The sequence below is a fragment of the Mercenaria mercenaria genome, chromosome 4, assembly GCF_021730395.1.
Source record: "Mercenaria mercenaria strain notata chromosome 4, MADL_Memer_1, whole genome shotgun sequence".
Taxonomy (NCBI): Eukaryota; Metazoa; Mollusca; class Bivalvia; order Venerida; family Veneridae; genus Mercenaria; species Mercenaria mercenaria.
The window spans coordinates 38,114,641-38,137,500 of NC_069364.1; the positions used below are offsets into that span (position 1 = coordinate 38,114,641).

At 35.3% G+C, this 22,860-nt stretch overlaps 1 protein-coding gene across 1 annotated transcript in view; it reads left to right on the plus strand.

Annotated features, from left to right (window-relative positions):
• LOC123552817 (cleavage stimulation factor subunit 3-like) overlaps window positions 1-22,860 on the plus strand; it is a 135,898-nt gene that overhangs the window by 47,626 nt on the left and 65,412 nt on the right. The window contains exon 22 of the mRNA XM_053540940.1: window positions 13,051-13,202. Within this exon, the coding sequence (XP_053396915.1) occupies window positions 13,051-13,202 (152 nt within the window). The remainder of the gene's footprint in view (window positions 1-13,050; window positions 13,203-22,860) is intronic.

Here is a 22,860-nt window from a genome sequence, read left to right on the forward strand (position 1 = left end):
TGTGTAAAGATTTGCATCTGTAGGTGTACCCCTGTAAATCATCGAAATTATTCCCTTTTGAAGCAGCAGTATGTGAAGAAGTGTTAATAGATGTTTGTTATAGGATGTTTATTGTTGTATAGGCAGTGGTTAATGGTTAACAGACCTGTATGTAATATAAATTATTTCTCTCAGAAGATCTGCGATTTATGTTTGCGCTTTTTGAACTGAAAGTTTTTGAGTAAAGTTAGTGGCGTGTTCAACACAGAAATGAACAGATTTACAGAGAAGTTGTTATAAACTATTTAATTTCTTGTATCTGAGACTCTTAACCCTTATCATGCTGGACATGACTGATTCTGCCTTTTTGACCAGTGTAGATCATGATCAGCCTGCACATCCTTGTGGTCTGATCATGATCTACACAGTCACTGTTTGCCATTCAGTCAGTGTATTTTTGGTATGCACCCCTATTAACAATTAATAGTACTGTCCAAATTGAAAGATAGATAAGTTCATTATAGAAATTTAGCAGAGTAAGGGTAAAAAACCTATTTTCAACTTGAACAGAACAGGAGTGCAATAGAACTGGTTAAAGACTGTACATATTTTGATGAAGACTGCTGTTGCTAGATCTGTGAATAGAACCACATTGTTAAGGAAACGTAGAGGTGTTTTATTTGTACTCGAGAATAGGCAGTGTTGCCGAAGCTTTTACCTTTAGGTTTTTGACATGTGCTTTTTACATGTCAGTCTCAGGGGACATACAGAAAATTAGTTGGGATATATTGTGTTTGTACAGATCTGTTAAAAATAAGGGGAAAAAACATTGTGCACATTATGCCCTTACTTTTCAGTAGTTTAAAACTGATAGATGGCAAGGAATGTCTGTATTAAACTTGATTCTGAAAAATGAAAAACAATAAAATTTGAAACACATTGGAAGTTTCTGATTTATTGTATTCCAGATTTCATACAGCTACCACTGTTTTGTTTGCACATTCTCTAAATTATAAATATTAATTTTAGTTTTTATGCCCCTGAAGGGAGGCATAGTAGTTTTCAACTGTCCATCCGTTAGTTCGTTCGTCCGTTCGTTCATCACAACATTAACTTTCTGCATGAAGGCACTTCACTCGCAAACCACTGCACCCAGGACCTTCAAACTTCACATGCTGATAATACTTATTGAGAACACGACCCCTACTGACTTTGGGGTCACCAGGTCAAAGGTCAATGTCACCAGGTCAAAGGTCAAGGCGCTGCGGGGGCATTAGTGACAGCTCTTGTTTTTTCTGTGTTAGACTTTTAACTCACTTGAGCAGAAAGTGATCAAGGTGAGTTATTGTGGTTGTCCGTCATAGTCAACAGTTGGACTGTCAATGCTCTAAATATCAATTTTGGTCCAGTCTGAATGGAACTTTGTCAGAATGTTACCTTCAATAAAAAAAGAGTTTGTTACTTACTCATCTGGGGTCGAAACATATGTCAAAGTATTGTTAACATTCCAAAGGTCACAATTTTGGCCCAGTCTTTATGAAACTTGGTCAAAATGTCACCTTTAATAAGCTCTCGAAAGAGCTTGTTACCTGGTCATCTGGGGTCAAAAGTTAGGTGACTGGTCACTAGGTCAAATAGTAAGGGAACCTTATTAACACAATAGAGGTCATAACTTTTGCCCAATCTTTATGAAACTTGGTTTGAACGTTACCCTCTAAGTGTTTTTACTGGGTTCATTTCTGGCCACATTTTCTATCTTGTCTTCATAAAACTTTGTCAAAATATTTGTCTCTATGAAGTCTAGGTCAGATTTGAAACCGGATTATTGTAGTTGTTAAACGAGGTCAAATCATAGAAAAACCTTGTTAACATGGTATAGGCTTAAACTTCTTGTCCTTGTTTATCAAGACATACATTCTGACCTAGTTTCATGTAGACTGAATAGAAAATGTGACCTCTAGTGTACGATCTAGATATCACAGATGAGATAATAAAAATGAGACCAGTATAGGAAATAGCACAAATTGTAATTTCACCAGACCAGTGACTGAGATAAAATCAAAAATATGAGAAAACTTGGGCAATGTTAGACTTCTAACAAGATCACATGCAGGTCTGTAAATCCACCACTATGCATAACAGGCCAGATCATATGGTACCTAACCAGAAATGCAACCAACACTAATAAACTGCCAGGTTATCTCACAATCGGTCTTCTGTTATGTATTCTTCAGTGGTATTCCTAGCACTATATTGGACAAACTACAACACGTCTAGAACATGGCAGCTCACAATATAACTAGAACATCTGGTCATAGTAGGATTACCCCTGTACTGAAGGAGGTCCATTTTGCTACCTGTGACATACAGAGTACAGTAATCAATTCTTACTGGCACCTATAGCATGACTTTTTCACTAAAACTGCTGACCTGATTTCAAAATAGTTTTAAGGAATGTTCCTTAAGTGGAAACTATTGAATAAGAAAATATCGAAAAAACGGATTCTCCCCGGAAAATGATTTTTACATATTAAAAGAACAAAAGTGGAATTCATTGACTGGACACATACCTTGTCTTAGTAGTAAAGCTTCCCAAGAATTTTCTTAGAACTCCTGAGAAGCAAGTGCATCTCCTCTTGCGAGTGAAGAGTCCTTTGAAGTTTTTATGAATTTCAGTTGGGTGTTGTTGAGGAATACTCTGAACAAGGATGGTTTTTAGCTCACCTGTCACAAAGTGACAAGGTGAGCTTTTGTGATCACGCAGCGTCCGTCGTCCGTGCGTGCGTGCGTAAACTTTTGCTTGTGACCACTCTAGAGGTCACATTTTTCATGGGATCTTTATGAATATTGGTCAGAATGTTCATCTTGATGATATCTAGGTCAGGTTCGAAACTGGGTCATGTGCAGTCCAAAACCAGGTCAGTAGGTCTAAAAATAGAAAATCCTTGTGACCTCCCTAGAGGCCATATTTTTCAATAGATCTTCATAAAAATTGGTCAGAATGTTCATCTTGATGATATCTAGGTCATGTTCGAAACTGGGTTACGTACCATCAAAAACTAGGTCAGTAGGTCAAATAATAGAAAGTCCTTGTGACCTCTCTGGTGGTCATATTTTTCATGGGATCTGCATGAAAATTGGTCAGAATGTTCATCTTAATGAAATCTAGGTCAAGTTCGAAACTGGGTCACGTCCGGTCCAAAACTAGGTCAGTAGGTCAAATAATAGAAAAACCTTGTGACCTCTGTAGAGGCCGTATTTTTCATTGGATCTGTATGAAAATTGGTCAGAATGTTCATCTTGATGATATCTAGGTCAAGTTAGAAACCGGGTCAACTGCGGTCAAAAACTAGGTCAGTGGGTCAAATAATAGGAAATCCTTGTGACCTCTCTAGAGGTCATATTTTTCATGGGATCTGCATGAAAATTGGTCAGAATGTTCATCTTGATGATATTTAGGTCAGGTTCGAAACTGGGTCACGTCCGATCCAAAACTAGGTCAGTAGGTCAAATAATAGAAAAACCTTGTGACCTCTGTAGAGGCCATATTTTTCATGGGATCTGAATGAAAATTGATCTGAATGTTCATCTTGATGATTTCTAGCTCAAGTTCGAATTTGGTCAACTGCGGTCCAAAACAAGGTCATTAGGTCTAAAAATAGAAAATTCTTGTGACCTCCCTAGAGGCCATATTTTTCATGGGATCTTCATAGAAATTGGTCAGAATGTTCATCTTGATGATATCTAGGTCAAGTTTGAAACTGGGTCACGTGCCATCAAAAACTAGGTCAGTAGGTCAAATAATAGAAAATCCTTGTGACCTCTCTGGAGGTCATATTTTTCATGGGATCTGTATGAAAATTGGTCAGAATGTTCATCTTGATAAAATCTAGGTCAAGTTCGAAACTGGGCCACGTCCGGTCCAAAACTAGGTCAGTAGGTCAAATAATAGAAAAACCTTGTGACCTCTGTAGAGGCCGTATTTTTCATTGGATCTGCATGAAAATTGATCAGAACGTCATCTTCATGATATGTAGGTCAAGTTTGAAACTGGGTCACGTGCAGTCAAAAACTAGGTCAGTAAGTCAAATAATAGAAAAACCCTGTGACCTCTGTAGAGGCCATATTTTTCATGGGATCTGCATGAAAATTGGTTAGAATGTTCATCTTGATGATATCTAGGTCAGGTTTGAAACTGGGTCACATGCGGACAAAAATTAGGTCAGTAGGTCAAATAATAGAAAAAACCTTGTGACCACTCTAGAGGCCATAGTTTTCATTTGATCTGTATGAAAGTTGGTCTGAATGTTCATCTTGATGATGTCTAGGTCAAGTTTGAAACTGGGTTACATGCGGTCAAAACTAGGTCAGTACGTCTAAAAATAGAAAAACCTTGTGACCTCTCTGGAGGCCATATTTTTCATGAGGTCTATATGAAAATTGGTGAGAATGTTCACCTTGATGATATCTAGGTCAAGTACAAAACTGGGTCACATGCCTTCAAAAACTAGGTTATTATGTCAAATAATAAAAAACCTTGTGACCTCTCTAGAGGCCATATTTTTCAATGGATCTTCATGAAAATTGGTCAGAATTTTTATCTTGATGATATCTAGGTCAAGTTCAGAAGTAGGTCACATGAGCTCAAAAACTAGGTCACTGTGTCAAATAATAGAAAAAACGACGTCATACTCAGTTCATTCGGGGGCAGGTGAGCGATTCAGGACCATCATGGTCCTCTTGTTTAGTTTACTAATGTTGAATTATCAGGGAGGTAATCTCATGTACAAACAAAAAAGAAGAAAGTTAACTTGGGTGCCTGTGACCTTGACCTTTGCACATGACAAGTTATTTGAATATACCCCAATGCATAAAAAAGTAACAAGCCAGACAAAAATAAGTTCTATATCCAAAGTTGATCTTGACATTGGAGCTAGTTTGGGCCTTTACGCATCAACTCAAAGGGAACATTTGTGCCAAGTAATTTTAAAATCTCTTGATGAATGTCAGAGTTATTGACTGGACAAGAAACAGACCATGTTGACCTTTAACCTCAAAATGTGACTTTGACCTTAGAACTAGGGGTCTGGAACTTGCGCATGACACCTTGTCTCATTATGGGGAACTTTTGTGCTTGGAAGTAATTTCAAAATCCCTTGAATGGTAGAGTTACGGACCAGACACGAAACACAGGTGGCAGTAACGTACCTAGGATACAGTATGGGTCCATGAGCCATATACACTTAAATACATTACAATTATAATGTTTTCAAAACGACTTTTTGGCATTTTCTTTTGCAGAAAACATTATAATTGTAATACATTTAAGTGTATATGGCTCATGGACTCATACTGTATCCTAGGTACGTTACTGCCACCTGTGACACGAAACAGACCCTGTTAACCTTTGATCTCTTAGTCTGACCTTGACCATGGAGCTAGGGGTCTTGGTCTTGCGCATGACACGTCGTCTCATTATGGGGAACATTTATGCCAAGTTATTTCAAAATCCCTTCATGGATGGCAGAGTTATGGACGGGACACGAAGTGTGACGGACGGAAGGACGCAGTTAAGTAGATTGTGAAAAGACATCATTTCTTTCAAGTTATGACCTCTACCAACTGTCAGAAAGTCTCAAAATACACTTAAATGTTCTGTTTTTATATAACGAGCAAATATCAATTATCTTAAGTTTTGACTCGTGGTTTTAAAACGCTCGAACTTAAATTTTAGACTAAAGCATTTAATCAGTTATAATATGTATTTTAAACTAACTAAAATTATGACGGAAAATAAAGAAGTGGATTAAGCGCCAATCACAGAAAACTGGAGATAATCACAGAATTTCGATTGGAGCTGCTGAAACAAGAGATCAAAGCCTAAATAAAGAAAAAGTTTTCTGATCACAGAACCCGGCGGAATCAAAATTTCATTCAACGCAGAATCATATACAACAGTGAACTCAAATGCAGGTAATTATTTCATATCTCATCTCAAGAATTAAAATTGCTATACCTGTACACTTGTATCAATGAAAAAAATCTAATAAAGGTTATTCCGAAATCTGATGTAAGGAGTCGGTAATTATAGGTTATTAGCTTTGTATCGGGAAATATGCACGAGTTCTTCAGCGCGACTTTAGGAGCGCAATATTCTAGTGCATATTTCCCGAAGCAAAGATAATAACCTTTTCATTACATACGCATCTACATGTATAAATATTATGTAAATATCATAAATATGTTCAATAGCCTGAATAGGATTGACAATACTGAACTAAATAGAAAAAATAGTGCAACAACACACACTGAATTACGTCACGCACCCGATATGAAATTCAGGCGTCAGTGTATGGAAAAATATTGACGTTTCCGGTACCGGTGTAACTTAACGGGGAATAGAAACGAGTATGTAATAAAAAGTGCTATGTTGAAAACATTTTTTTTTAAGTTGTAGCTTATTATTATTACTATTATAGTCAGGAAAATATCAGAACCAACCTGTTCCACTTAGATATTTGAAAATATTATCTAGGAGGTATGAATTAAAACAAAAAGGGCTGAAAATACCTAAATTCACCGTGCGGTCTTTACAGGACTTTTTTAATGTACGGTGGCCCAAACTTTTTTCGTTCCATTTTGAAGTATATTTGTGTGTCGTTAAAGCAGCAAAATATTTCTTTAACTCTGAACAACAGATTTTTTTGTGGATTCAAATACGTTTTTCCATTGAAAAAAAGTGGATATGGTAATTATATCAACATGTAAAAATGAAAGAGATTTGTTAGTGACATTTATGCTTATATAATACTGATATCTGCATGTATCCATAGTAGCCTGTAAGATCTGAAATCCCTTTAACATTGAGTGAGATATGTGTTTTATAAAGTACTTCCATTTTTCAAGTTTACTTTAATTTCAAAAATGCTTAAACAGTGGGAGAAGAATATGCCCTATAAAGTAAAAACGAGTGTGGTGATTTGTGCTTTTTCTGCTCTTAAATGTCTTAGAAACTAAATGTTCTTCAAGCTCACAAGGTATGAAAAAAATCTTAACTGTCGAAAAAATTTGATCGTATAGTTTTTTATGCGCATCTTTCTGCGCAGCCGACACTTTCTATGGAAAACTGAACTGAAGTCAACATTTGTTGAAACATGTTACAGACAATCTTAAATATGAGGAATTTTGAATGAAATAACATTTTTGATAAGTTATATCAGTAATCAAATGTTGATACTGGTTTATGTTGTATTGACAAGTGTCATGCCTGACAGGTATCTTGCTATTTTTGTGGTTGTGTTTTCACATCGCATTTTAGTACAAAGACAGTGTTGTTCATATAATGTAAGACAATTGACTTAGTACTGATAAGACAATATCACCTTTCAGATTATTTAGTATTCAATTATAGAAAGAATTAAGAATTTTTAAAACTTTTTTTTTAACTTTTAGCAGACATACATGTAATCAATTTGGCCAGGTTCGCGTCATTTCCGTCCGAACAGGTGTTGTATTCTAGCGGTCTTAACATAAAATTTAGCCTGGTGACCCATACATTTTTAGCCATTTTTATGCTCACAATACAATTATATATACACAAGAAGAAAAAGAAAAAATTCTATGAAAGAGTTTTTTCAAAATTTAAAAAAAAAATTCTTCACTATGGGTATTTTTCATTGAAAAAAGTTCAGAAAAGTAAATATGAAACAATATCTTTTTCATTTGTACCCATTATTGTAAGGATAGAGTATTACAAATATGACTATGATATCAAATAAGTATATAATAAAATCTGTAAAAAGAAAAAACCGTATTGTGCTGCCTGGGTGTATATTTTGGTTGGTATTTATAAAAAAGAAGAAAATTATGAAAATGTTGAAAAATCGCTGGTAGTTTCAGCAACAGTGGATGTGTTCAAAACATTTTTTTCACAAAAACAAGCCTGGTGACCTATTGTTTTTATTTGTTCATTGTTTTCAGCACAAATTTTCCTATAATATATGTGAATTTAAAAAATTCTATGAAAGGAAAAAAACTATAGGAATTCTCTTTAAGATAAATATATAATTCCGGACGGCAAACCCCATCTTTCCACTCTCACCTTGTATGGCACTTGTTAACGAAAAAACACTGAGCATTTTATTGAAATTGCATGATCCTCCATATTTATTACAAGATACTACATGTGAAACAGAAATTTTTACATCATGCAGAGCCAGAAACAGTTAAAAGTATGAGCAAGATCACGAACAATTTTCAAAAATGAAGAAATGTATGAAACGTCGTATAATCGCAGCAGTCCACAAAAGATAGCATCAATGCCGAAAGGGTCAAAGTTCAAGGTCCGGGAAAATTAGAGACCGGTATAAGAACAATAAATATTAAAATAATATATTTTTTTGTATGCAGTGCTTGTACATTAGATCTCTTTTTTATACAGAAAGTAGTTTTGATACCTTACAGCTCATATGAGGTGCGTAATAACTTTTATAGTAAAATGTTGCCGGACTACTTTCAATAATTAATATTCATGACAGAAATAGTGCACAAAACCCTACTCCGTTCTGTTTTAAAACGGTCATTACAAGCCGAATACAGTATCCCAGACCAAGCTACTATTGTAATAGTGTAACGTTTCAGTGCCACACAAATCCCGTCGGTGAAAAGCTAGCTCATCACCAAAGGTGATTTATCGCTCTTATATACTGTCATCTTACTCCAATGACAACTGACAGGTTTGCAAATTTGCATATTAATGGAATTACTTCCCTTTATGCATTCAGTAATCGTTACATTACTTTCCCCTCCGAGAAATCTCGTCCCGAGATTTGGCCTAGGAAATTCATGGGTAAGGCAAATCCAGTCCGGCAGTTGACTTCATCCCACCGTTGCCACCATTTGTAACGTTTCAGTGCCACACAAATCCCGTCGGTGAAAAGCTAGCTCATCACCAAAGGTGATTTAATGTGCATATATACTGTCATCTTACTCCAATGACAACTGACAGGTTTGCAAATTTGCATATTAATGGAATTACTTCCCTTTATGCATTCAGTAATCGTTACAATAGCCTTGCACTTGAATTTTACTTCATCCTCCAGATTTGACTTATCGCGTGCGTAACTTGCTTTAATTCGCTGTGCACAATTTAAGCCAAGCTAACCCAGACGTGTGTAAGAAACGTACTTACATCTGATAGTTCAAATGATTTGTGCTATGAAAACGTTATTACAGCCACACAAACAGTCCTCAGCAATCCTCTAATAAAGGTACAAATTAACTGAATTCGTTAAGGTTCTGTTATTCCAAAACTTGATGAAATAAAAATGATCCGTAATGAAAATTCCATACATGTAGGTTTGTGCGAAACATTCCTAAGACTAAAGAACTTCTGATTGATGGCTACTCGACAGACTAGGAAAACTAGGTGGTGACTTATTAGTATAGGTAAAGGAAAACGTACCAGTTTCTGGTATATTTGACTTTGAAATCGGTAACTGAGTATTATATACAAGTGGCTTTACAATACAGTAAGCCCTTAATTTTTACTTAACTTCAAACCCCAGCCCTCAAATTAGTAACTAAATTGGATCCATTCATATGAAATGCAAATGAAATATGCAGTTTGCAAAATCCAAGAGGCCATTGTCTTGTAGACACTGTAACTTCGAATTTTCTCCAGATACAAGTCTTGATAATGCAAAATGGTCCTCAGTAATAGATTCCCTAGGTTTCAAACAGTTGGTTAAAACCTCAACTAGAATATGTAAGCCAAGTATCCCTAATCGATCATATTTACACAATTGTCCAGATAAAATAACTGCAGTGATTGTCCCGCCCGTTGATGGAGGAGGTCATTTTCAGACATATTTTTCTGGAAAATCTAGAACTGGTATTAGGTTAGACTTCAGTTAATTACAGGTTCTTCAAACATTTTGATGAAGATACATTTAAAATGGACTTAATCAGTTGTAGACTTTGCTTATAACCAGCAATCTTGTTCCAGCAATACAGTAAACATATTCTGTAGTACTCTAAATTATATACCTACAAGCAAGGACAAAAGTCCAACAGGCAAAGCAACATACAAAGAACGCAAAGCATGCACCTCACAAGTCTTTTCCCAGCCATGTCCGTGTGCATTTACAAAGTGGCATACAGACGGCCAAATTCCGATCTGTGCCACTAAGGAAGGTTCCGACGGTGGATTCCCGAAATTTTGATAGATGGTCTATATTATTTATTTTCGGCTGTTGATATTTAGGAAGAATCGCTTATCTAAAGTTGTTTGATTATAACTTTTGTAGGTTCTGATTACCTACGTATGTGTTAATGTTTTAGGGTAACATTTCTACTTTCATTTGATTGATTATGTATACGAAGGGATAAGCTGAATTCTTCAGTAAGGATAGCACTATAGCTAGGTTCGCTACTAGTGAAATTCTCATTTGCATTTATAACTGAAACTTTCCTACAATTGTTAGCTGTTTATCAGTTTGGTTCTTTCTTTATTGGCTGGGTTAAATAAATGTTTGTGTAAAATAACTTTGAATATTTTTTAGATAGTTAAGGATGCACGTAAACTAACAAAACACGTTTTCATCATTGTTTGTTTTATTAGACATCTGTAATGCTAAAACAGATCCCTTAAAAAGAATATTAAATATGCGCGCGCTAGAATTAAGGAAACTTTTGGTAAGCTAAATCTTGTTCTAGTTTATTATAATTAGAGACCTATATCCTGGGGTTCCACGCACTAATGACCAACATTTAAAACAGACATTGCAACAGAATCATTATATCGCGCCATGAGAAAACCAACATAGTGCGTTTGCGACCAGCACGGATCCAGCTTGCGCATCTGCGCTGTCTGGTCAGGATCTATCTATCTGCCGTAGACGTCAACCCCCTTGCGGGAACGTAGACGTTTTGCGCGTCAAAATCAAACAGAGAAAGAATATAGTGATAAAAATTTAGAGTGGAAGAAACTAAAAATAACTTTGGTGATATAAAAAGGTTAAAACTTGAGTTTGCAGGATAACTAGGGCGAGACATGTTCAAGACTGCAAACTGCAGCACTGAACTGCTCTAGGGTAGGGAGGCGGGGGGGGGGGGGGGGGGGGGGGGGGGGGGGGGGGGTGGGGGGGGAGTTGGTTCCAATGGTACACTGTTCTCGGAAAATAAGAAAACTTGTAATAGTCAGTGGTTGCAGTAATTAACCTAAAACTTAGGGAATGGCCATAGCGGACACAACGTGTCATTGGGGTCAGGTAATCTACGATTGGGATAGCAACCAGATCATGATGAATCTTATAGAAGAGTGATAACCTAGAATCTATACGCCTTAAATCCAGTCGACGAAGGTTTAGGGAGTGTAGCATATCTGTTACACTGGAAGTACGGCCGTAGTCGGTCTTGATCCAACGGGCGGCTCTCCTTTGGACGCTTTCAATTTGGTCAATTTGAGTTTGGGTGTGGGGCGGCCATACCTCGGAGGCATATTCGAGCTGGGGTCGGAGAGTCTGGTAAGCAATGGTCTTAATGGGTTGGGATTTGACCTTAATGTTTCTTCGTAAGAACCCTAGGGTTTGGTTAGCTTTCTTGGTTGACCTGTTTATGTGATTGTCCCATTATAGGTCATTTGAGATATCCACGCCTAGGTATTTTGCTGAGCTGACCGATTCAAGTTGGACTCCATGTAGGTAATACTGGGTAGGGATAGGATGTTTCCTTCTAGTGGCGTGGATCACTTGACACTTGGAGGGGTTGAACTCCATATCCCACTACAACTCCGACTTTTCTAGAAGTTTTAGGTCATTTTGGAGAGTGACAGATTGGTCTGCAGATGACAAAGTTAGATATATTGCCGTGTCATCTGCAAACAGACGGACTTTGGAACTGACGTTTTGTGGGTGGTCATTTAAGTAAGCTAGGAAGAGCAGGGGACCAAGTATAGACCCCCGTGGGACACCTGACGATACTGGGATGGCATCAGAGGTAGTGCCATTTAGGACTACTGATTGGATCCTATTATCTAAGAAGCCTTTGACACATCTTAGTGTGTTACCTTTGACTCCATATTCATGCATTTTTATAAGGACTTTCTCATGGCTAACCTTGTCGAAAGTCTTACTGAAATCTAGTAGTATAACTACTTGTTTCTTATTGTAGACTGAAGTGACCAAATCATTTACTAACATAACTAACTAAGTAACGCATGACCTTTTTTCTCTAAATCCATGCTGTAGGTCATACAGAATACCATGGTTGGTGAAGTGCTTAACAACAGATGAGGAAACAAGGTGTTCAAGAACTTTGCATAGGACACATGTTAATGAAATTGGCCTACTAGATTTGACCTATCACCCTTTTTAAAAATGTGGGGGGGGGGGGGGGGGGGGGGGGCAACATACGCGGATTTTCACTGGCATGGAAGTGATCCTTCCTCCAGGAATTTCTGGAATATGACCTCAAGGATGGGGGGGGGGGGGGGGGGGGGTAGTTCTACAGAGTGTTTTAATTTTGTCAGGACCACTGGCCTTACAGGGGTTCAGGTTGCTGAGAAGTTTCTCAATACCATTTGTGCCTATCTTAATATATGGCATAGTAGAAACTGTATTACCATCTGGAATTAGTTTCATTTTGCTGAGCAAGGCGAGGTTTAGTGGTGATTTGGGGCTAAAAACAGACTGAAACTGTTTGTTCAATATCCATTCAGGATCCATGCTGTTCGCTAACGGTTTCTCTTATTGCAAAGGCTTTGAAAGCGAACAGCATGGATCCTGACCAGCCTGCGCGGCTGGTCTGGATCCATGCTGGTCGCAAACGCAAACGCACTATGTTGGTTTTCCCATAGCGCGGCTCATATGTGCCTTTGGTAGTGTAAGGAACGTTAACTCTGCAAAAAAAAGGAGATGAAATAAGAAGCGTTCCGAATAATATGTTTACCACAGTCACGTGACTTTGCATCTAATTTTATCATAAATTGACAATGTATTTTCAAGGAATGATGGAGGATTAATCAAACTGATAAAACATATAAGAATGGACGTCACAACTAAACAACCGAAACGTAGAGTTCTACACTGGTTTCGGAAAGGTTTAAGATTACACGATAACCCGGCGCTACGAGCTGCTCTAGAAGGAGCTCAAACTTACCGGTGTGTTTACATTTTGGACCCATGGTTTGCAGGTGTATCACAAGTCGGTGTCAACAGATGGAGGTAAAGCACAATTTTATATAACGTTTAAAAAAGAGGTAAAGCAAAATGTATATAACTTGTTCCGTTATTGCAGTATAAAAGTGTTTTTTGAAGAATCTGGAGGTACGGATGGATCCGACTACTGTATCTAGACAAGCCTGTTACTAGCACAGGTGCTAGACACATAATCAAATATTTTACTGTTAGGGCTATAGACAAGCCTGTTTTGCTATATACACTGATATACTGTAAATTATTTATTAAATAATAACATAGATAGTTGCATATGCTTTGTCATGTCATAAAGTTTGTTTTTAAACAATTTATTTTAGGGCTGTCATTGATTGGGTCTTAGGCATATCGACGGTGACGGGTCAAAACGGCCCAAATCTATGACGGTCCGGCACCAAAACGGCCAAAAACCAAGACGGCCCATACCATGATGGACCAGTTTTCATTAATAACCAAGAATAACCAAGAATTTCAAATAATTCTTTTTATTTATGTTTTATTTATTTACATAGCAAAAATGACAACAAATTTTATTATACATATAATTGGACAACAGGGCAGGACACGAAAAAAACATCTATAAAATGAACATTAATTAATTTTTAAAGCAATTAAAGCAATTAAATGCCCATAAAAGATAAATGAATATGGATAGGAAGTACGAAAATAAGCCATATCTTTTTTTTTTAACTTTTATGTCTTATTTAAATTTATTTTATATCGTTATATAGATACGATCATTAGACACTTAAAAAGCAAAAATAAATTATTTTATTCTAGCAATTAAGAAGTGAATAGCGATTATTAAATCAGAAAAAATAATTGTCCCTTAATATAATTTTATTCTAAATCAACTATGATCTTACAAAATAGCATCTTTAATTTGTCATAACGGTATATTACGGTATATTTAATATATCTGGGCCGTCCTGGACTGGGCCGTCTTGGTATGGACCGTTTTGACCCGCATTCATATCGACGATACCGATATATCAGAAGACAAATATCGATGATACATCGATATATCGATTATTAAGTTAGATTAACAACCTATTTGTTCATATGCATACTATATACCTTCCTGTATGCATAAATGCTATTTTTAGTTTTATTGCCTACTTTTCATATTACTGTTTGATTGTGTTGTATTTGTATTTATGAAAATAAAAGAAACAAATAAAAATTAATAAAATCTTTCATTTTTATTTTGCCTTCACTTCTCTTTTGCATTTATCTGAATTTACAACTTTGTAAGTTTAATTGTTTTTGAGGGTCTGAGTGTTTATTTGGATAGTTTTTTCTCTCTGTAAAATATCGATTTTTGAAAATGGGAATCGATAATCGATCGACAAATAAATATCGTTGATACATCGATATCGTTTCTATCGATGACAGCCCTAATTTATTTTTTTCTGCTGAATGTCCAATATAATTCATTTATTTAATCTGAACATTATCAACTGTACTGGTACTGATAATAGTTTCCACTTAAAACACCAACTGATGTAAACAAAAACAAAATTGGTAAATATTCTATATAAATAAATGACTTACATTTATTTGTATAAAAAATATTTAATATCCAAAATTACTGGGGAAGAGGGTGGGTTTTTTTGCGCATGCTCACTGTCGATCTACTGTCGATACATGAAGGCCTGACATTAGGTAACTTTTCATTACCTGATCAGGAATGACTGTTGCAGCTTTTGGGGAAAGTTTCGATATAATAATGCCAAGAAAATTTTGTAAATGACAAAGTGTTCGAATTTATCATCAGTCAACGTTCATACAGTCGCCATTTTACATACCCCTTTCAGGACCTCACTTCGTGTGAGTTTCCTTACTAAATATAAATTTGGATGATGTAAAATTTTCAGCAAAGGTTAAGCATTATTTTGATACTGACCATTGATTACAATTTGCAGAAGTAAAAAAGTTACAGGTAAAAAATCTCATTTTCTGTTCGGGTTTATCATCAGTACCAGTACAGTATATTTTGATAAAAATTAATCGACACAGAACAGTATATACATGTATTCATTTGGAGTTTGTCTGTCATTTATGTTTTCGAAGAAAATGTAAACAGTCGGGTTGGGTGTATATACCATTTAGATTAAAGTTTAGGAGAAATTTATTAAAACTAATTTGATATTTCATTTTCAACAAAATTCGAGATCTTAATATTTATTGTTATTTTTTAAAAATTCTCGTTTCCATTATGACAGTATGTTCAAGGACACTGTTGGAATTAATTTGTTCTCAAATATTCCAAAATGAATAATACACACAGCAGTTAATGACTGGATGTTTAACAGTACCTGACTAGTCATCAGACCATTTTGTTACAGTTGTATCGCCGATAGCGGATCACTAAAAAAACTTTTACTAGTTTTATTGCATGTTAATGTACATTCATAACTGGAACTGGAATTGGCTAGGGTCCGGTAACCAGACGTATATATTGATATTATTATTATACCACATTTATTTAGCATTCTTGTTTCATGCACATGTACACGTTCAAAAATGCTTTACACAACAAATTGCAAACAATACAAACAAATACGCATTCAACAGGAACCAAAAATGCATGTAAAACATAAAGATAAAACACGACGAACATATATATACATATATATTTAAAAGTATTTATTAAGTGACCCTAGGATAAAATACTGTCCTGTGCTGTATTATAAAAAGAATAAAATGTATAATGGTCAGTTAACAAAATGTTTATAATACGAAGAAGTGGGTTTTTATCAGGCTTTCATATATATACTTTTATATTTTGAGAGCAGCCAGCATGTGAGCTTCCCTGATCTTGACAGGAAGGGTGTTCCAAAGCTTGGAAGCAGTGAACGAAAAGCTGCGATTGCCATACATCACATTTTAGTTTTTGGCATATTCAGTGACAGCGTGTCGCATGGTCTTAGGTTTCTGGCCAGTTTATACACTTCTATTACATGTATATCCCTTATATAGGCAGGGAACTGATTGTGTAGAGCCTTAAAGATTTTGGTCAGAACCTTGTACTGCACCCAGTATTTCACTGGCAACCAATGGAGCTCCTTCAGAACCGGTGTTATATGATTGCGACAGGGCGTCTTAGTGACAGCGTGAGCTGCCATGTTCTGGACATGTTGCAACTTGTTAAGTGTGCTGTTTGGAATACCACTTAATAAGGCATTACAGTAGTCAAACCGTGAGGTAACCAGGCTGTTGACATGGGTCTTTGTGGCATCACTGGTAAGACACTGTGAGTCTGAACCTATTCTGTGTAGTTGTGCATATCCAGCCCAGCACACAGAGTTGACTTGTTGTTCCATATTCATTATACTGTTGTCAAATACTGCAAAGATTCCTAACACATTTTGTGGATTTTATCAGTCACCGACCTTCACCGAGACGTCCTCAAATGTACTTGGAGTTATGCGTTGATGTGAATAACATTACCTCAATTCTATTAGCATTGAGCTTCAGCATGTTGCAAGACAATATCAGCCAGACAGCTCTCAATACGGCACAAAACCTCACTATATATACATGTACTATTATGTACTGTATTACCAGTTATAATAATAAGGTAATTGCAGGTCAAAGTTATGATTACTTGTCATAAGTTTACTGTTAACTTATTACGTTTTTTAATAAGTATTTTATATATATTAATAATTAGCTTCCGCTCGGGTTTGAGGCATGTAAAATTGAATATGAAACTTTAGCAGTGATTTCCAGTAGTTACCGTTTACTCAAGCAGTATTTTTAAACGAATTCAATGCAATGAGCGCAATTCATGTTTTATAAACTGCTGCAACGCATCAACAAGCTATTGCACTTAATTATAGGATCCTGGAAAGAAGAGCCAGACAAAACCTTTTTTAACAATTTGTACAGTTTTATTTACATTTGTAACTTCCATCATATCAATTTACAATTATTTTTAAACATTGATAAGAACTATCCTACATAGTCTGTATAACTTCATGATCAACTGTTATATAGCAGTTACCTTAAAGACCTGCTCCAGCCCTACCTTTTAACCTTAAAATTTTAATAACTATAATATTAATAATATATAATTATGTAATAATATAAATTAAGGACAAACAAGTTAATACTTAGATATAATGTGAACCTTTTGATATGACATTAAAATTAATGTTTATCTGGAATAGTGTGATATAACATTATGAACAAGAATTTAAGTTTCCACATCTAATTCATTTTAATAATAATAAGTACAAAATATAAGATAAAACTAACAAACCTGGAAAGAAGAGCCAGACAAAACCCTTTTTATCAATAATATTTGCACAGTTTTATTTAACTTCCAGCATATGCTGGGGCAAATTGGGGTTTATATGTCCTAGCTTTTTCTAGGGCCTGGTGACAAGCCAGAGTAATAAAGCCATATTGTTAGGTGATAATCAAAGACTCTGCGCGTTTGGTAGGCTCTGAAACTCACGTCATTGACTTTTCAGCCTAAATTTTCAAGGGTCAAAATCAGATTTTCAAGAGTCAAGATCAGCTTTTCAGGGGTCAAGCCAACTGTTGTAAATGCAACTTCCACAGACTTTATCTAAAACAAGTACATGTACATTTCTGACCACCAACAAATCCTAAATCAAATAGTTTTCTTTTAGGGGAGTATATTGTGACATTCTGGCACTTTTGTTACTTATAATTTTAGGTTAAAGTTTTAGTGGGTGATGTTTTACTTATAATTTCAGTTTTGGCGCACTGTCACTTTATCTCAGCTATTACTGAGCATCATATGACACAATGTCCATAACTCTGGCACCAGTTTTTCATGAATTATGCCGTTTTTTCCTTAAAATTTTATGTTAATTTCGATGCATTTTCACTGTACTGGTACTGATGATAAACCCGAACAGAAAATGAAGTTTTTTACCTGTAACTTTTTTATTTCTGCAAATTGAAATCAATGGTTGGTATCAAAATAAAGCTTAACATTTGCTGAAAACTTTACTTAATTCAAATTTTATATTTAGTAAGCAAACTCACACGAAGTGAGGCCCTGAAAGGGGTTTGTAAAATGGGGACTGTATGAACGTTGACTGATGATAAATTCGACCACTTTGTCTTTTACAAAATTTTCTTCGTATCATTCTATTGAAACTTTCCCCAAAAAGCTGCAGCAGTCATTCCTGATCAATGAAAAGTGACCCAATGTCAGGCCTTCATGTTTCGACAGTGAGTATGCGCAAAAACACCCTTTTCCTCAGTAATTTTGGATAAATATTTTTTATACAAATAAATATAAGTCATTTATTTATACAGAATACCGGTATTTACCAATTTTGTTTTTGTTTACACCGGTTGGTGTTGTAAGTGGAAACTATTAGATGGTGTGTTCAATTTTATAAATAACCGCTTGCAATCAAATATTTCCAAGTTGGTCGATTTATCATCTGTCCGGGTTTATCATCAGTACCAGTATCTCTGTTATTACAAAGGCTATTTGATTTAAGAAATAATACATCTGTTCCTATATTTTATCAGTTAATAAAGTATGGGCAGGAGTTTGGATGCATAATTATAGGTTATTAGATTTGTATCGAGAAATATGCATGAGTTCTGCAGCGGAAATATTGCGCGACCTTAGGAGCACAATATTATTCCGCGATAGAACGAGTGCATAGTTCTCGATGCAAATCTAATAATCTTTTTATTACATATGCATCTACATTTAAAATTATTATATAAAGGATTCAGATTTGTAATTAAGCCTGAGTGAAATTGAAAATATCGTTGTTAAAGAACTTTTAAACGCGACAGCATACATGAAACTGATGTCACAAATGACGTCACTTACCCGATATGAACTTTGAACGTCAGTATTTATAGGTTATTAGGTTTGTATCGAGAAATATGTATGAGTTCTGCAGCGGAAATATTGCACGACTTTAGGAGCGTAATATTATTCCGCGAAAGAACGAACACATATTTCTCGATGCCGATTTTAGGAGCGTAATATTATTCCGCGAAAGAACGAATGCATATTTATGCAAATCTAATAATCTTTTTATTACATACACATCTACATTTAAAATTATTACATAAATTATTAAAATTTGTTATTAAGCCTGAGTGAAATTGTAAATATCGTCGTTAAAGAGCTTTTAAACGCGACGGCATAAATGAATCTGACTTCACACACAGGATAAGAAATTTCAACGTCAATATGGAAAAATATTGACGTTTCAGGTTCCATTGAAGCTTAATGGAGTTTTTAAATGAGTATGTAATAATAGTTATAATAGTTAAATCACGGGTGCATATATAGCACAAGTGGTTTAATTATTCGCATCCAAACGAGGGCTCATATTTTATTAAGTGATAAAATTATTGGAACATATTTATTATTTCGATTCTAAGAATGCAAATAATTCGTATTTTACAGTACTACATTTCCAGTGTAATACATCATTCGGATCATATGAAGTTACAATTTACCCCCATGGTTGGAAAGTGTTGCATAGCCAATGGAACGTATAGATATTTGTTCCTTTTTTATTAGAATTTTGAGAAGTTTCCATAAACTAGTTATCTAACAAATCGCAAATTATTTATGAACAGAATAATCAAATTAGGTAAGTTGACCCTGTGTTACGAGTTACAAGCATAACTTTTATATGACGTCACATCATTATGACGTCATACTTTAAGTCATACATGTACGATGTCACCGCTGAATCATAATTGAACTAATTGAATTCGCTCATAGGGATCAAAATGTGTTTTACAGTCCTACACATCAGTCAGTATGACTTTTTGTCATAATTATGCTTTTGAAATGTTGTTTTCAACCGTTTGGTCCTGAAATAATTCATTTGTAGTGGAACAGAAGTAGTCTTTCTTATGTCACAATCGTAGGGGGTGAAATGTAACGGCCAACCATATTTTATCGATATAGTATAGGCAATTTTACCTTCCCATTTTTTTTATTGTAAAAACTTCTGAGGCACAAAATATTTAAGGTATGTAATGGTAATTTGAAGTTTTCCAGTGATATTTTAAAGGACAAGAGGTCTAATAATAAATTTATAGCATTGCCAGTCTTGTACTACACTTTAAATAGCAGTTCCCAGTCATAAATTTCTGTATTGTTTGATTTAATCTGATCAGAATAATGAATTAAAAACTAGAGAAAGCAAACCTACAAAAAATATTATGTAATGTAAATATATAAAAAAGAATAAAGATGCCTGCAGAATTGGAACAATCACACAAGAATCACTGCAAAATTATCTCATCCCCTGTGCCAACAAGCCATCTTTTGAACTAATTTCATAATTATATATATTTCGGAATGTTGATGATTGTTTAATTATTACATACTGCTAAAAATACCTTCCCCCACCCATAATACTGTGACATTAAGCATTGAGACTTGTGCAACAATTGATTATGCTATTTTAGGTGTTATAATATTTTATTCAAGGTGGCTAGAATGTGGAAGCTATTTACTTCCTATGATGCTATGTTTCTATTGGAAAAAGTAACTGGGTTGCTTTTTTAAAGGTTATATAGGTACTCACATTTTATGCAACGTGCTTAAGGACAAGATGAGAAATGATTATTTTATTAGTCTCAGAACAGTTTATGGCCATTTATTTAAAGTATGTTTATTAAGGTTAGAGGTGCATTGCAGTTTCTGCAGGAAGATTGATTATAAGTCAGAATGGTCATACTAGTAAAATTTTGTTTGAAAATAATTTCAAGGTGATTATGAATAATATCTAGCTATCTGCTGGTAAGGCCACACCAAATTGATGTCTTGTTCTTCGGATTTTTTTTTCAAAAATATTTGGGATGAGCGAGCGAGGAAAAAATTAAAATATTTTCTTTTCAAATCATCAGCGCTGTTATTCTGAAATGACTTATTTGTCCCATATCACTTAACAATTTTCTCTGCTTGTGATGTTAGACCATTTAACCCTTGAAGTGCTGGACAACATGTATCTGTTACAAATGCAGATCAGCACTCAAATGAACCTGTTAATCTGAGGTGGTACTATTCGGTGCTAAGTCAGCAGGCTGGATTTACCTGTCAGCAATCAAATGAAAATCAAGCACTTTGAGGGTTTCACTATACAAAGTAAACAAAAACAAATGTTGACACTTTTGAGTGGCATATAAACAAATGTCTATCATCTTTCATATCACTCAAACCAAATAAAGAATCAACGAAAGTCAAAAACAGACACCTGCATTTGAAAAACACACAAGCCCTCGGCGGATTTTATACGACTGTATCTGCGGAATGATTCATCTTATTGTATAGCGCAGCAGCCCTAAACAACTCTGTAAAACTGCAGCTTGAGAAATCTCAACAGCTGCTGTTGGAAATACTTGCCGTTCATCATCTCTGCATGAGACAAAAAAGATATAGGGGTCTTCCATTTTGTTATGCCCGATTGTTTTAGTGATCGACTATTACAAAAAATTAATCGAATAAACTGATACTACCGGGGTAATTATCCCTTCTGTGTGGTAGGGAGGCTATGTATTCAAATCGGTGGCTGTGTCAGAGAACATGTTCTTCCGATGTTCCGATAAATTACAAGCAAGGTGCGTTTAAAGTTCAGAATTTCGTCTTCTTTTTTTTCATTCCTACTGATTTCGACCCAGCGCAAAGAATACGCCAGGTGCGGACAGTCAAAAAAAAATCTAAATTTTTTTTTTTCATTTCCTGTCAGATTGGTGCGGGAAATCCGACAAACAGGTAATCAGTCTGGTGTGGCTTAAGAGCTAATTAGTAGACTTTAAGAAAAATATCTAAAAGTGTGTTAACTTCTGTTCTAGCAAAAACTACTTTTCAGGGTGTTTTATTGAAAAAAAATGTGTGTTAACAGAATCTCATGCTCACAAGCTGTTAAAACACCTTATCATTTATGCACGTTCCGTGGCAAAGCCCCAATACAGATAATTCAAAAGGAAATGACATCAGTCTGAAAAAAACTCAGACATTCCTGCGTATTTCGTGGAAATTTAATGACGTTGATGGACAATGTATTCATTTATTAGTTTTTTATGAGTTTTGTGCTAGAATAGCATTAGCATATAATGTTCATTTCGTGTTACATCATTTGCAGAATCCGGAGATGTTATAACATGAAAAAACATGCGTTACCCTTACATTATATGTTGACAGTAGTGCAAAAAACTAGGTAATTGTTTCTTTTTTTAGTAATTGACTTATTTCTCATTAATGGGTTCAAAGTTTTGATATACATGTCCTGTATAAATTTATTCTTGTCACTTTCAGTTATTTTTAGCTCACCTGTCACAAAGTGACAAGGTGAACTTTTGTGATCACGCAGCGTCCGTCGTCCGTCCGTCCGTCCGTGCGTAAACTTTTGCTTGTGACCACTCTAGAGGACACAGTTTTCATGGGATCTTTATGAAAATTAGTCAGAATGTTCATCTTGGTGATATCTAGGTCAAGTTCGAAACTGGGTCACATGCGGTCAAAAACTAGGTCAGTAGGTCTAAAAATAGAAAAACCTTGTGACCTCTCTAGAGGCCATATTTTTCGTAAGATCTTTATGAAAATAGGTCAGAATGTTCATCTTGATGATATCTAGGTCAAGTTCGAAACTTGGTCACGTCCGGTCCAAAACTAGGTCAGTAGGTCAATTAA